The sequence below is a fragment of the Salvelinus sp. IW2-2015 genome, linkage group LG21 (genome assembly GCF_002910315.2).
Source record: "Salvelinus sp. IW2-2015 linkage group LG21, ASM291031v2, whole genome shotgun sequence".
In the NCBI taxonomy this organism is placed as follows: Eukaryota; Metazoa; Chordata; class Actinopteri; order Salmoniformes; family Salmonidae; genus Salvelinus; species Salvelinus sp. IW2-2015.
This window is the reverse complement of record NC_036861.1, coordinates 2435019-2448768: the sequence shown is the minus strand read 5'-3', so window position 1 is coordinate 2448768 and position 13750 is coordinate 2435019. Positions and strand designations below refer to the sequence as shown.

General features: G+C 46.3%; 1 protein-coding gene across 1 annotated transcript in view; it reads left to right on the top strand.

The window, feature by feature from the left end:
* Nucleotides 1-13562, top strand: part of LOC111982470 (regulatory-associated protein of mTOR) — a 147938-nt gene extending 134376 nt beyond the window's left edge. Inside the window, exons 12-17 of the mRNA XM_024014038.2 lie at nt 3724-3825; nt 8416-8499; nt 9108-9218; nt 10713-10787; nt 11084-11149; nt 12821-13562. Coding sequence (XP_023869806.2) covers nt 3724-3825; nt 8416-8499; nt 9108-9218; nt 10713-10787; nt 11084-11149; nt 12821-13096 — 714 coding nt within the window. The 3' untranslated portion in view covers nt 13097-13562. The remainder of the gene's footprint in view (nt 1-3723; nt 3826-8415; nt 8500-9107; nt 9219-10712; nt 10788-11083; nt 11150-12820) is intronic.
* Nucleotides 13563-13750: the final 188 nt, after the last annotated feature.

The window sequence follows — 13750 nt, the reverse complement described above, 5'->3', positions numbered from 1 at the left end:
TATCTATTTCCCACTCTCCCTTTATCTATTTCCCACTCTCCCTCTATCTATTTCCCACTCTCCCTCTATCTATTTCCCACTCTCCCTCTATCTATTTCCCAGTCTCCCTCTATCTATTTCCCACTCTCCCTTTATCTATTTCCCAGTCTCCCTGGAACTCTTACTCCAGGGGTGTCAAACATACGGCCCATGGCCCAGTGCAGCCCTCCGGACCCCGGTGAAGACCGAAAGCAGCCCGCCGGCTCAATTAGTTTGACATCCCCGTCTTCCTCCCTCCCTCCTCTTATTCCCTCTTTCACTTGTCTCTCTCTTCCTCCATATCTCCTCAATAAACGTGGCTATGAAATTATTTTCAGACACCATATCAAGCAGAGAGCAATGCACTCCCATTGCAAAAGTTTGTATGGAAAAAGTTCAATGAATCTCTACAGAGCGTGACTCCCTCCCTCCGAGTCTGCAGTCCTATCAGTTCCCCACCTGGCCTGTTGAGGTGTGCCTCTTCTCTACCACTTCTGAGAGAACATCCCTCTTCCCTTTCTCCATTCTCTTCCCTCTCTTCCTTCGCCCCCGCATGCTTAATGGCACTATAATTGACCCCCCTGGGTCCTCTACAAATGTTCCCCCCTCTCTCCGTCTGCCTTTTGAGAGATAAGAGACTCGTTCTCTCTCTCTCTCTCTCTCTGAGTTCATTCAGAGAAACTCTCTGAACTCTGTTAGTTTGTGCGCGCATTCGCTCCTCGTGTGTGTGCGCGCGTTCGCTCCTCGTGTGTGTGTGCGTTCGCTCCTCATGTGCGTGTGCGTTCGCTCCTCATGTGCATTCACTCCTCGTGTGTGTGCCCGCGCGTTTGCTCTTCGTGTGTGTTCGCTCCCGTTTGCTCCTCGTGTGTGTTCGCTCCCGTTTGCTCCTCGTGTGTGTTCGCTCCCGTTTGCTCCTCGTGTGTGTTCGCCCTCCGTTCGCTCCTCGTGTGTGTTCGCGCGCGTTCGCTCCTCAAGTGGTGTGCGCGCGCGCGTTCGTCCTTCGTGTGTGTGGTGTGTGCCACGCGCCGTTCGCTCCTCGTGTGTGCGTTCGCTCCTCGTGTGTGCTCGCATATAATTGTGTGGAGAGCATAGCGGTGGCGCTCCCTCGTGTGTGCGCGTTCGCTCCTCGTGTGTGTTCGCACGCGTTCGTGTGCCTCTGTGTGCGTGCCTGTGTTGCTCCTCGTGCTGCCGTCGTGTGCTCGCCTTCCCCTCGTGTGTGTTCGCTCAACTCGTGCGCGGCTCGCTCCTCGCGCCAGTGCTCGCTCCTCGCGTGTGTGTGCGCGCGTGTGCTCGCTCCTCGTGTGTGTTCGCGCGCGTTCGCTCCTCGTGTGAGTTCGCTCGCGTTCGCTCCTCGTATGTGTGCGCGCGTGCTCGCTCCTCGTGTGTGGGCGCGTTCGCTCCTCGTGTGTGTGTGTGCGCGTGTGCTCGCTCCTCGTGTGTGATCGCGCGCGTTCGCTCCTCGTGTGTGTGTTCACGCACGTTCGTGCGCGCTCGCTCCTCGCGCGTGCTCGCACTCGCTCCTCGCATGTGTGCGCTCCTCGTATGTGTGCGCGCGCGTTTGCTCCTCGTATGTGTGCGCGCGTGCTCGCTCCTCGTGTGTGTGTGCGCGTTCGCTCCTCGTGTGTGTGTGTGTTCGTGCGCGTTCGCTCCTCGTGTGTGTGTGTTCGCGCGCGTTCGCTCCTCGCGTGTGTGTGTGCGCGCGCGCGTTCACTCCTCGTGTGTGTGTGTGTGCGCATTCGCTCCTCGCGCGCATTCGCTCCTCGCACGTGCGCGCATGTAATTGTGTGAGAGCATAGCGGTGGTGCTTTGATTATTCACCAAATCATTTCCCTCTACTCTCGGCAGCGAGAGAGTCTCTGTTGTAATGTCCTCTGCTATATTAAGGGGACGATGATGATGAAACTGGTCATGGTGCAGTTAATAGCGGCAGACACAAATTGTCATGACAATCACTGCTCTGTGGGGAACAGAAGGCTGGTACATAAAGAAGTGGCACGCGTTCACACACACTACTGCAGCTGGTAGGAGTCAAGGCTACAATAGAGGCTTCCTTATGTAAAGGTGTTATATAATAGACAGATCGGTGTAAGAATTGGCTCCATTCAGTTGATCGGGGGGTGTGTGTGTGTGTGTCATAGAGAGGAGGTGTGCTGCGTTAGTTTCGTGACTAGTGTCTGCATGTTGCATTGTTGACATCGACGTGCTGAGTTGCCGTGCACATYCTTATATAACTTACACACAAAACCTAAATAAATAAACATTGTTACAYAACTCATTAAACTCATTCTACATTGAGATGTATGGTGCCGTGTGTACAGTTCATTATCAATGCATTAAGCCTAATGTGTGTGTGTGTTAGAGAATGGTGTTCTAGCTCTAACTGTTAAATGGATAATGCTATTGTTGAGTTGTGTGTTTGAGAGGTCACAGCTGTGTTTGTATGCAGGTCAAGATACACTACGTGACCAAAAGTATGTGGACACTTCCTCGTCGAGCATCTCATTCCAATATCAAGGGCATTGATATGGAGTTGGTCTCCCCTTTGCTGTTATAACAGCCTCCACTCTAATGGGAAGGCTTTCCACTAGATATTGGATCATTGCTGTGGGTACTTGCTTCCATTCAGCTACGAGAGTATTAGTTAGGTTGGGCAATTAGGCCCTGCTCGCAGTCGCRGTTCCAATTCATCCCAAAGGTGTTCGYTGGGGTTGAAGTCAGGGCTCCGTGCAGGCCATTCAAGTTCTTCCACACCGATCTCGACAAACCATTTCTGTATGGACCTTGCTTTTTTCACAGGGGCATTGTCATGCTGAAACAGGAAAGGGCATTCCCCAAACTGTTGCCACAAAGTTGGAAGCACAAAATCGTCTAGAATGTAATTATATGCTCTAGCGTTAAGATTTCCCTTCACTGGAACTAAGGGGTCTAGCCCAAACCATGAAATACAGRCCCAGACCATTATTCCTCATCCACCAAACTTTACAGTTGGCACTATGCATTGGGGCAGGTAGCATTCTCTAGGCATCCGCCAAACCAGATTTTTCCGTTGGAGTGCCAGATGGTGAAGCGTGATTCATCACTCCAGAGAATGTGTTTCCACTGCTCCATAGTCCAATGGTGGTGAGCTTTACCCCAGTCCACCCGACGTTTGGCATTGCACATGGTGATCTTAGGCTTGTGTGCGGCTGCTCGGCCATGGAAACCCATTTCATGAAGCTCCCGACGAATAGTTKTTGTGCTGACGTTGCTTCCAGAGGCAGTTTGGAACTCAGTAGTCAGTGTTGCAACCAAGGACAGCTTGTGTGGTCTACCACTTTGCGGCTGAGCTTTTGTTGCTCCTAGACGTTTCCACTTCACAATAACAGCACTTACAGTTGACCAGGGCAGCTCTAACAGGGCAGACATTAGACGAACTGACTTGTAGGAAAGGTGGCATCCTATGACGGTGCCACATTGAAAGTCACTGAGCTCTTCAGTAAGGCCATTCTACTGCCACYGTTTGTCTATGGAGATTGCATGGAGTTGTACTCGATTTTATATACCTATCAGCAACGGGTGTGGCTGAAATAGCCGAATCCGCTCATTTGAAGGTGTGTCCACATGCTTTTGTATGCACTCTGTGTGAGTGAGCTCAGTATCAATGTACTGTATGTATATTCATCATAGATTTATTAAAACGATTGTGTTTGTGTTTCATCCKAATAGCACAGTCCGTTCTTTGCAGAGCAGCTGACAGCGTTCCAGGTGTGGCTGACCATGGGCGTGGAGAACAGGAACCCCCCCGAACAGCTCCCCATCGTACTGCAGGTACACAAACATACATACATACACCAACGGGCGTAAAATATCTACCCTCCCCAAAAAACATCTTTCAGTTTTCTGAGTCTTTCCCTTTAAATCGCCATAGAAACGGCCCCTTTCAACGTTGATTGACCGGGTTTCGAGGAATAGAAAGTCACGGATCTGGAGATGAAAATAACAAGGGTATCAAGTTGAATTTGACTGGTCTGAAGTGTGGAAGCGCCTCCTAATCTTACCACCTCCCGGTGCCGAAATATGGAAGATCTAAACTTGCAATGGTTCCAACAAACTAACGTTCTTATTTAATCAGTAAGAATATTAAGGTTATGTGATTCGTAATGACATACTAAAGAGAACTAGGTTTCGACTAGGGCTGTCAAACGATTAAAATAATGCATTGCAATTAATCACATTAAATTCTGTAGTTAATCGCAAATGTTACATTTGGTGCTAAATYAAGATTTTTCCATTTAAAAACAAAAGCTGTGTTGAGTTGTAGGTGTGTAGGGACAAACACAAAAAATATTATGTATCAGAATTTTCTTAATGGCATATTCACCATAAACAAGTTAAGAAATACAACATTCCTGTAACTTACTAATGCTCCCAGTAGGCCCCACACACTGTTAAAGCTTTAGCCATTCCAAATTATTGTTCTCCCAATTGCTGATTGGAGGGTTGGCTATAAAAAATAACTTGCTCTATGGATACCAAGAACAAACAGCATAAACCTGTCCAACAATGTCATGAATTCCACAGAACATAAACCTGTGACCATACACTTCAGTCGTCCTAATTTCTTTTCGCTGAGCCAGTTGCTTAGACATTAGACATTGCATTAATGGTGTCCCCCAAAAAAATCTATGCTGAAAAGATGTTACACATTAGTGTGTTATTAATGCGCTAACTTTGTCAGCCTAGTTTAGACATTAATTTAGTAGCGCCCTCTTGAATTTACCCAGTATTTCACTACATTCTAGTGAATGCCCTATATAATGCTGAATCTTCATGTCATTATCATCAATTAACTGCATTACATTCACAAATCATTTTAAATTAGATGCTAACGAATCCGAACAAGAAGTTACTGGATCTGATGGTTTGCTAGCCTGCTAGCTAGCCCGACTGCTACATCCGAAATAATAGGGTTTGCAACAATAACAGCCAAGRTTAATCTTAAACAACAGTCCAAACAACATGTAAATGTTAGGCCTGTTAGAACACGACATTTATTATGAAATTTACAGGCAAATCACTACACGTCCTAGTCTCTGATTGAAGCCTTTTCCTTTGGCYATCACATACGCAATGCTAGCTAGCTAAGTAGCTAACCCTGCTGCATCTAGTGTTTTCAACAATAACAACTAAATACCTTTGCGACTGTCTAAAGCAACCATCGAACAACTGTAGGCCGTTTGGAACTAATAAAAAGTATGACGTTTACAATTAATTCACTTCTAAAATATAGGCTTATTAGAAACTGGGTGGTTCGAGCCCTGAATGCTGATTGGCTGACAGCCGTTGTATACCACGGGTATGACAAACATTTATTTTTACTGCTCTAATTACGTTGGTAACCAGTTTATAAATAGCAATAAGGCATCTCAGGGGTTTGTGGTAGATGGCCAATATACCACGGCTAAGGGCTGTTCTTGGGCACGACGSATCGCGGAGTATTGGCCCCTCATGCCTTATTGCTTAATTGGAAACAATGCAATGGAGCTGCAACTTCATCGTGACGGTGGGAGTGGTTTTACAGAATGGAATCATGGGAGTTTGAGCCTMGAACAACAGAAAAGTATTGTCATAAGCTGACTAAATGTCATTATAGATTTTTGAGCATCTATTTAAAATATGTATAGATGTTATTAGACAAAGACAACCAGAGCAACATACACCAGGGAGTTCCAATATGAGCAGAAAACTAAAGACGGGTTATATAGAAAGCTGAATATGATTTAATTGAATGTATTAGTCATCTCAGGGATCCTACTTGAAAACATCACGAAGATGTCAATAGACATGAAGTCATAAAATTACACTAAACTGTGTAGGACATCACTAAATACTTCATAGTGGTGTAACGGTACGCATATTCGTATCAAACTGTTCGGTACGGGGACCTTGGTTCGGTCCGCACTGTCATCCTGAATGAATACATAAAATATATATATATATATATATTTATATAATACATTTAAAAATGACGCCTCTTGAGTAAATCTGAGCTGACAAAACATTTGAGACTATTCCGTTAAAACAACTGGAGCCTATGTGCACGTTGTAGTCAAAATTCTAATGGGCGCATTTCAGCCTGTCCTGTTGTGAGGCGCAGCCGGGAACTCGTTCTGTAAGTGGTGGGGTTGATAATCCAGGAGGATTCTCCATCATCGTTTAAATCTCTTATTATGCATTTTTAAATCGTGGCCACTGCAAAAATATGCAATTATAATAACATTCCAAATGTTTAAAGTGGCGTTTAAAGTTGCCCTTAAAATGTCAAGCGGTTGCTGTGCTGTCTGTAAGCCTGGCTCAGTTAAATCATGGCCTGCTCTCTATCTCCACAAATAATGCATTTATCTGCCTTGCTAGCTCCTTGCGCTCCCTCTCTCTTTCGCTCTCTCTCGCTCTAGTTCTCGCTGCTCTTTCTCTCCTTCCATCACCCTCTCCCTAACGCACTTTATGTCAGGCAATATTTTTCTTTKAAGTGGCACTTCACAGCAGCAGTAGCCCCATGTGTTGTTGTGCTGGCCTAGCCCCTATGCTGTACGGCTCCGTGCTGTACTCGGCGTGGTCATTTCCCCCTGACTCAGCAGAGCTGTGAGCTGCAGCCTTCCCTCACACGTCCACTGGGGAAAGAAAGGCAAATTAAAAACCAGGAGACGGTCTGGGAGAACCGTCAGGGAGGGGTAGTGTGGAGGGGGTTTCTTTTTTTGATGGGTGGGAACGGAGCGGGTGTGATTTGTGTGTGTTAGTGGGTGTGAGCATGTAGAGCATTGTACACTCCCACGTAAGCTCTTACACATACACACACACACACACACACGGTAGAACGGACAATCTTGCGTCGATCTGTAATATATAAAGCCGTGACATTGCGTTCTCAGAGAAACAGCGTGCGATTGTGTGTAATCTATTGATAAGGAGCTTTGGGAAAATAAGTAAAAGAGAGGAGGGGTCAGACAGAATGCCTCTCGATGTCGTCATAGTAACAGACTTCCCATCTTGACTTCCCATTGAAACAAAAGGATTGGGAAAGATGACGTTGTCCTACGATTGCTAGCTCAGAAGGGTTGGAGTTCTAGGAGGGACACTCTCACAAAGCCCATTCAATCATTATGACAGTCTAGTGAATCAGTGGGTGGCTGCAGATTGAACATCTGTACGTACCGGTTGATTCACTCCCTGATGACTTGTAACACGTGTTACGGATGATCACCCACACGCTTTGACAGGACAATGAAAGAGCATATTACTCTGTCATTTGAGCTGGTCTTGGTCTGTTAGCTTTAGTTTTGTGTGTGTGTGTGTGTGTGTGTGAGCGCGCGCCCACTTATGATGCTGATTAGTCACTGTCACTTGTCTCAGCAGTTGGGACAAGATTGGTGAGTGACTTTGCTATTCTGTGTGTGTGTCATTAGTGGCTGTTTATATAATACCATCATTCAGAAGTATACTTTTTCATCCCTCCGATTCAAACAGCTCTTAAATCGGTGAATATTCCTCCTCTTGTATAAGACAGACCACAAATTCCCAGGGTCTCCTTTCTCACACGTTCCCCTGGAGGGTTGAGGGGTAGCCCTGGCACGGTCCAACCCCGGTCTCCTCCTGCGTTGGGTTGAGGTCACACTGCTCTAATAATACACAAAACCATGATAGAAATAGCAGTGTGTATGGGTTGGTCGTGGGGGTGGGGCCGTGAGGAATCCGCTCCCCCCCATGTGCGCACATGTCCTCTCGCCCACAACGCGGTCGCATGGGGACACGCCAACGTCCGGTCCTGGTGGTGCTGGCGTGCCAAAAACACACGCAATCTGTTACCATAACACCCCACCCACATGCACACAAATACAATGTCATATACCGCAGGGAACCAGTGGAGGCTGGTGGGAGGAGCTATAGGAGGATGGGCTCATTGTAATGGCTGAAATGGAATGGAGTCAAACGTGTGGTTTCTATGCGTGTTATCTGTTTGACTACTGTTCCATTGATTCCATTCCACCATTACAATGAGCCCGTCCTCCTATAGCTCCTCCCACCAGCCTCCTCTGATGGGAACACAGCCATACACATGTATTCATATTCACCTTATTACACACAGACCTATTATACTAATATGTATGTACACCTGAAGCAGCCAAAACTCTCTCTCTCTTCTCTCACCACACACACACACACACACACACACACACACACACACACACACACACACACACACACACGGAGAGAGAGACAAACAACTGCCAGTGCCAGCATATTGGCGAGTGGTGTGAGCCACCTGTTCCACCTCTCCCGCTTTCCTTTTGCTCACGATGCCACTAAACACGTTGAACACGCCACGGTATTGACCTCTGCCCCCTCCCTGGTCTCTTTCAGGTTCTCTTGAGTCAGGTTCACAGGCTGAGAGCGCTGGACCTGCTTGGCCGCTTCCTGGACCTGGGGCCCTGGGCRGTCAGTCTGGTGAGAAACTATACAGCATTCTTGTCTACCAATACACAAACACATAGCCTAAATACAAGGTTAGCTAGCACAGAGAGATGATTATTATAGATAAACAAGCACTCATCTACTGTCAGGTGAGAAACAATCTATATCAACTAGTAGACACTAAAAGTAACAAGATAACTCATGTAAAATATACTGTGTCCGTAAAATGTGTGTAGGTTCAAAACCTTTGTCAAACATCACAGCATAGTAAAAAAAAAAAAAAAAAAAGTGAAATAGAAATCAGAACTGGATGGTGATCAGAGATTGATGGGTTGAGGGTAGCTGAAGGGTGGGACTAAAAACAATCAAAAGGTAACTCATATAAAATATACTTTGTCAGTAAAATGTATATAGTACTGTATGTATAAGCTGGAAGTAGAAGCCTAAGTGTTGTCGTCCATTAGTTTTCTCCAATTAGGGAAGGTATATTTATTTAAAAATAAATAGACACAGATTTAGGGCCTTAGGGGAGTCTTTTCATTATTATAGAGGTGTTGCTAGAAAGACACAATAGTTAAAGCCAGTTGTGATTTCTTTGGGTAGGAACTTTAAAGTGAATAATATCTCTTGTGTGTGTTCAGGCCCTCTCAGTAGGGATCTTCCCCTACGTGTTGAAGCTGCTACAGAGCTCTGCGCGGGAGCTCCGACCCCTGCTGGTCTTCATCTGGGCTAAGATCCTGGCTGTGGACAGCGTGAGTAGTAACACACATACACATACACACTAGCACATATCTACACATGCATCCCACAAACACTCACTGTACACCATTACAATAACCAACCCATACCAAACTCCTACCATTATTGTAAGCTACATTTTAATTGTTGCACTTTATTTTAAACCAATTTCACTCTCCCTACAGAATAGTTGATATGTGTCTATATAGGGACCGTCATGTTGTATCTATCACATGGAGCAGCTCTGTGTAGCTGTACAGAGACACGATTGCCATAAAGTCAATAACCGTCCCAGATAAAAGCAGAAGATATGTCTATCTGAACCCATTCAGTCAGTCAATCAGTTTAACGTCAGTTGACGTTAATGTGGAGTAGTCATCATCCGGAGATTGATGATCGGGAGATTGAGTTGTGAGAGGCTGCAGCCTAGATACACAGGACTTGAAATCATTGGCCACTTTAATAAATGGAACACTAGTCCCTTTAATAATGTTTGCATATCTTGCGTTGCTCATCTCATATGTGTATATACTGCAATATATCCTATTCTACTGTATCTTAGTCTATGCCGCTCTGATATTGCTCATCCAAATATGTATATATTCTTAATTCCATTCCTTTACTTAGAGTTGTGTGTATTGGGTTTATGTTGTGAGATTGTTTGATATTACTTGTTAGATATTGCTGCCCTGTCGGAACTAGAAGCACAAGCATTTCTCTACACCCGCAAGAACATCTGCTAAACACGTGTATGTGACCAATAAGATTTGATTTGATTTTTGCTACTTATTTTAGTGAATCCTCAACCAACTTAAGTATTAAGCTAGCGATTGGATATCAATATTGAGTAAATTTCGTAGAGGCCGTGCCATAAGTATGTGATAGGCATGTTTATAGTACACACTCGCTTACTAGGTTATCCGTAACACAAAGAACATTGCCCTTTGGGCACATTTTAGCTGTTGAACAAAATGGCCACCCTAAAACTGACTTACACAAAGCATATTTTGAGTTACATGGTAGAACTAACCGTATAACCCTAAGGTGGTAGGACAGTCGTAGTACTCTAGTGATTCTTCAGCTTCCAGACACCCGAGTTGTCGTCAGTGTTAGTCAATGGTTAAGAATAATCAAAGGACTTTGAGATGAAAGAACAGGAAGAGAAGTTTCTCTGTCCGTTTAGTAGTGTGACTCGGGTATTGAGTTGAGTTATTCAATAATGTCTAGGCTATGTCTTTAACCGTGGTTATAAATATTATATTGAGTAGTTCATATTTGTAGTGCTGCAACATATGCCATTTCCTCAAGGAGCACAAAAAAGTAATCTACCTAAATAGAAGAAATTAGAGTTATTTAGGCTGAGTTGATTCGACTGTAAGTATGGCAGGAGACTTGTCAGTGAAGTGTCCGAGTCATGTTTTGTTCACCGTTTGTGTATTAACAGCAGATTAATGGCGAGATAACTTGACTAACTTACTGGATTGTTTCTCTCTCCTCTCGCTCTCTAGTCGTGTCAGGCAGACCTGGTAAAGGACAACGGACACAAGTACTTCCTGTCTGTCCTGGCCGACCCCTACATGCCCGTGAGTATCACCCAATCAGAGCATGAGAAAACCGAAAGCGCCACAAGGCACCCATGGGTGTGACCCAGATGTTACCCTTAACCATAGATCTAGAATCAGATTGCCCTTACCTCCGATCATAACCTTTTCCATTATAGCTGAGGATATATCTGACCCTGTATCAGTGGTTAGTGACAACTTCTACCTACTCAAACATGTTGTGTGCTTTGATCCATAGCTCCTAGTTATGAATGAGGTGTTGGGATACTGAGTTGATACATGGCAGTTGACTGTGTTTCTTGTGTTTTCTGTTTCAGGCTGAGCACCGCACCATGGCTGTCTTTATCCTGGCTGTGATTGTCAACAGCTACACCACAGGCCAGGTGTGTGTGTGTGTGTGTGTGTGTTGTTGTGTGTGTGTGTGTGTGTGTGTGTGTGTGTGTGTGTGTGTGTGTGTGTGTGTGTGTGTGTGTTAGGGGAGAATGTGGTAAATGATTCGATGAAAAATCACTTTAAAGATGCTCTATTATAAAGCAAGCCCCACATTGATAAAATCCCTTAACAGACACACTCATTAATTCTCACCCAACTCTCATATAGAGTAGATAAGTCATATTTTAACATTTCCTCCCATTCTGTCTCTCTCTCTCCTGACAACACTTTATCATGCAACTTCCACCGTACACCGTTATAACTCCTCATTATTCCCAGGAAGACTGGCTCCAGAACTCTTCACGTGGTTTTTGTTGTTGAGTCTCAAGATCCACATAGACTTACAAAACCCCCCTCTCGCTCCTGTCGGTGGTCGTCTGCTCTGCGGTCGCTCTGTCGGCTTGCTTCTGGTTGCTCCTGTCTGCTTGTCGGTCTGCTCTGCTCGTGCCTCTGTCGGGTCTCTCTGTCGCGTCCTCTCTGTCGTCGCTCTCTGTCGGCGCGCTCTTCGGGTCGCTCTCTGCGGTCCTCCTCTGCGCGCGCTCTCTGTCGGTCGCTCTCTGTCGGTCGCTCTCTGCCGTCGCCTCTCTCGGTCGCTCTCTGTCGGTTCGCTCTCTGTCGGTCGCTCTCTGTCCGTTCGCTCCATCTGTCTCGCCCCTGCCCTCTCGTCCCCCCTCGCTCTCTCTCTCTCTCTCTCTCTCTTCTCTCTCCTCTCTCTCTCTCCTCTCTCTCTCTCCTCTCTTCTCTTTCCCCCCTCCCCCTCTCTCTCCCCTCCCCTGTCTCCTCCCTCCTCTCTCGATCTGCTCCTCCTCCCTCCTTCCTCCTCTCTCTCTACCTCCTCTCTTCTCTCCTCTCCCCCCTCCTCTCTCTCCTCTCTCCCCCTCCGCTTCTCTCCTCTCTCCCCTCCTCTCTCTTCCTCTCTCCACCCTCCTCTCTTCCTCCCTCTTCTCTCTCTCTCTCCTCCCTCCTCCCTTCCTCCCTCCTCTCTCTCTCTCTCCCCCTCCTCTCTCTCCTTCTCTCTCCTCTCTGCCCCTCCTCTCTTCTATTTACTAATGTCTCCGTCTCCCATTGGCTCTGTGTTAATAATAGATGAGCTCCAACATTACAGAGACGTGCCGCTCGTGGATTGGTTGGAACATGTGGTCTGAGCTTRAGGGGTTAGGAGTGATGGTACTCCTACTGGTAGGGCTCAGCTACGGTGTGATCACGTTAAAACGTTGTTACAGCTTGTACACAAATCCCTGAACTGCTCTAGTTGTCTGATGGAGGATAGTTTGACACTGCCACAAGGCAGAGAGTCTGCCAAAATAGGTATAGGCTTTCAAGTGGTGGCTTGTCATAGCCACCGGAACCAATACAACCCCACATAAAAGGTGACGAACTCTTAACTGTCAAGCATTGGACGTCGACCCTTCATGTTCACAGTGGGAGGTAGAGGTTAGTTCCCTGTTGGTTTGCCCATAGACTTCCAGACGTGAAGCTCAGCTTAAAGCCAAGTCATAAAGTGTGTGTACATCCTACAGGGTCTCATCAAAGGAAATTGTGTGGACGTGTGTGTGAATTACTGACATGGCCTCCCAACTCCTTTCTCGTCCTCCTCCTCAACCCTCCTTCTACCCCCCCAGGAGGCCTGTCTGCAGGGGAACCTGATAGCCATCTGCCTGGAGCAGCTCTCTGACCCTCACCCCCTGCTTCGTCAGTGGGTGGCCATCTGCCTGGGACGCATCTGGCAGAACTTTGACTCGGCCCGCTGGTGTGGTGTTAGGGACAGTGCCCACGAGAAGCTCTACAGCCTGCTGTCCGACCCCATACCTGAYGTGAGAGGGAAGGAATACAAATCCTTTGGGATGTACACACACACCTTTGGGACATACACTCGGTGGCTGTGTGTGTGTGTGTAACACCTAACAGATTGAGGGTTCAGTYGCTCCTTTAGGATTTTGAGGACCTGAGGGACAGTGAATAGTCAGTTTGCGCTGTATTTCACTCACCTCACATGGGTGAAATGCAGGGCACACATACACACGGGGACAGAGAACATCTGTTGCCAGCAGCCTAGCAGGGCAAACCTCTCTCTAGAGGCCAGGCAGCTGCTGTGGCTGAGTGGTGAGACCAGGGTCTGCATCCACTCTGGCGTACACACACACACACACACACACACACCTCGTGTGAGTGTACCCATGCACACACTTACAATGCCTGAAGAGAATTGGGTGTTTGAGTGCATCACCAGGAACTTCGGAGAACCCAGACACCAACACAAACCACAATTTAAAAATGTATATTTATTACTCGACTAGTTTGATCAGCTCCCTCCTCTTCAGGGAGCAGATTCACAAAACCTTCTTAAGAAGAAATGTCTTCTTGACTGCCATTCCCCTTAACTCTAGACTTAAGAAGAAAGTTAAGCAAAMTTGCTATTCCTCAAAGGTTCTTGGAAATGTTCTTGTGCTATTTCTTATGTTTCTCCTTAAGAAGAAATGTGATTCTTGGAAGTAAAGTTATTGGAAATGTTCTTAGTTCCAAGATATCTAAACCCTTGTCTTAAACTCAGG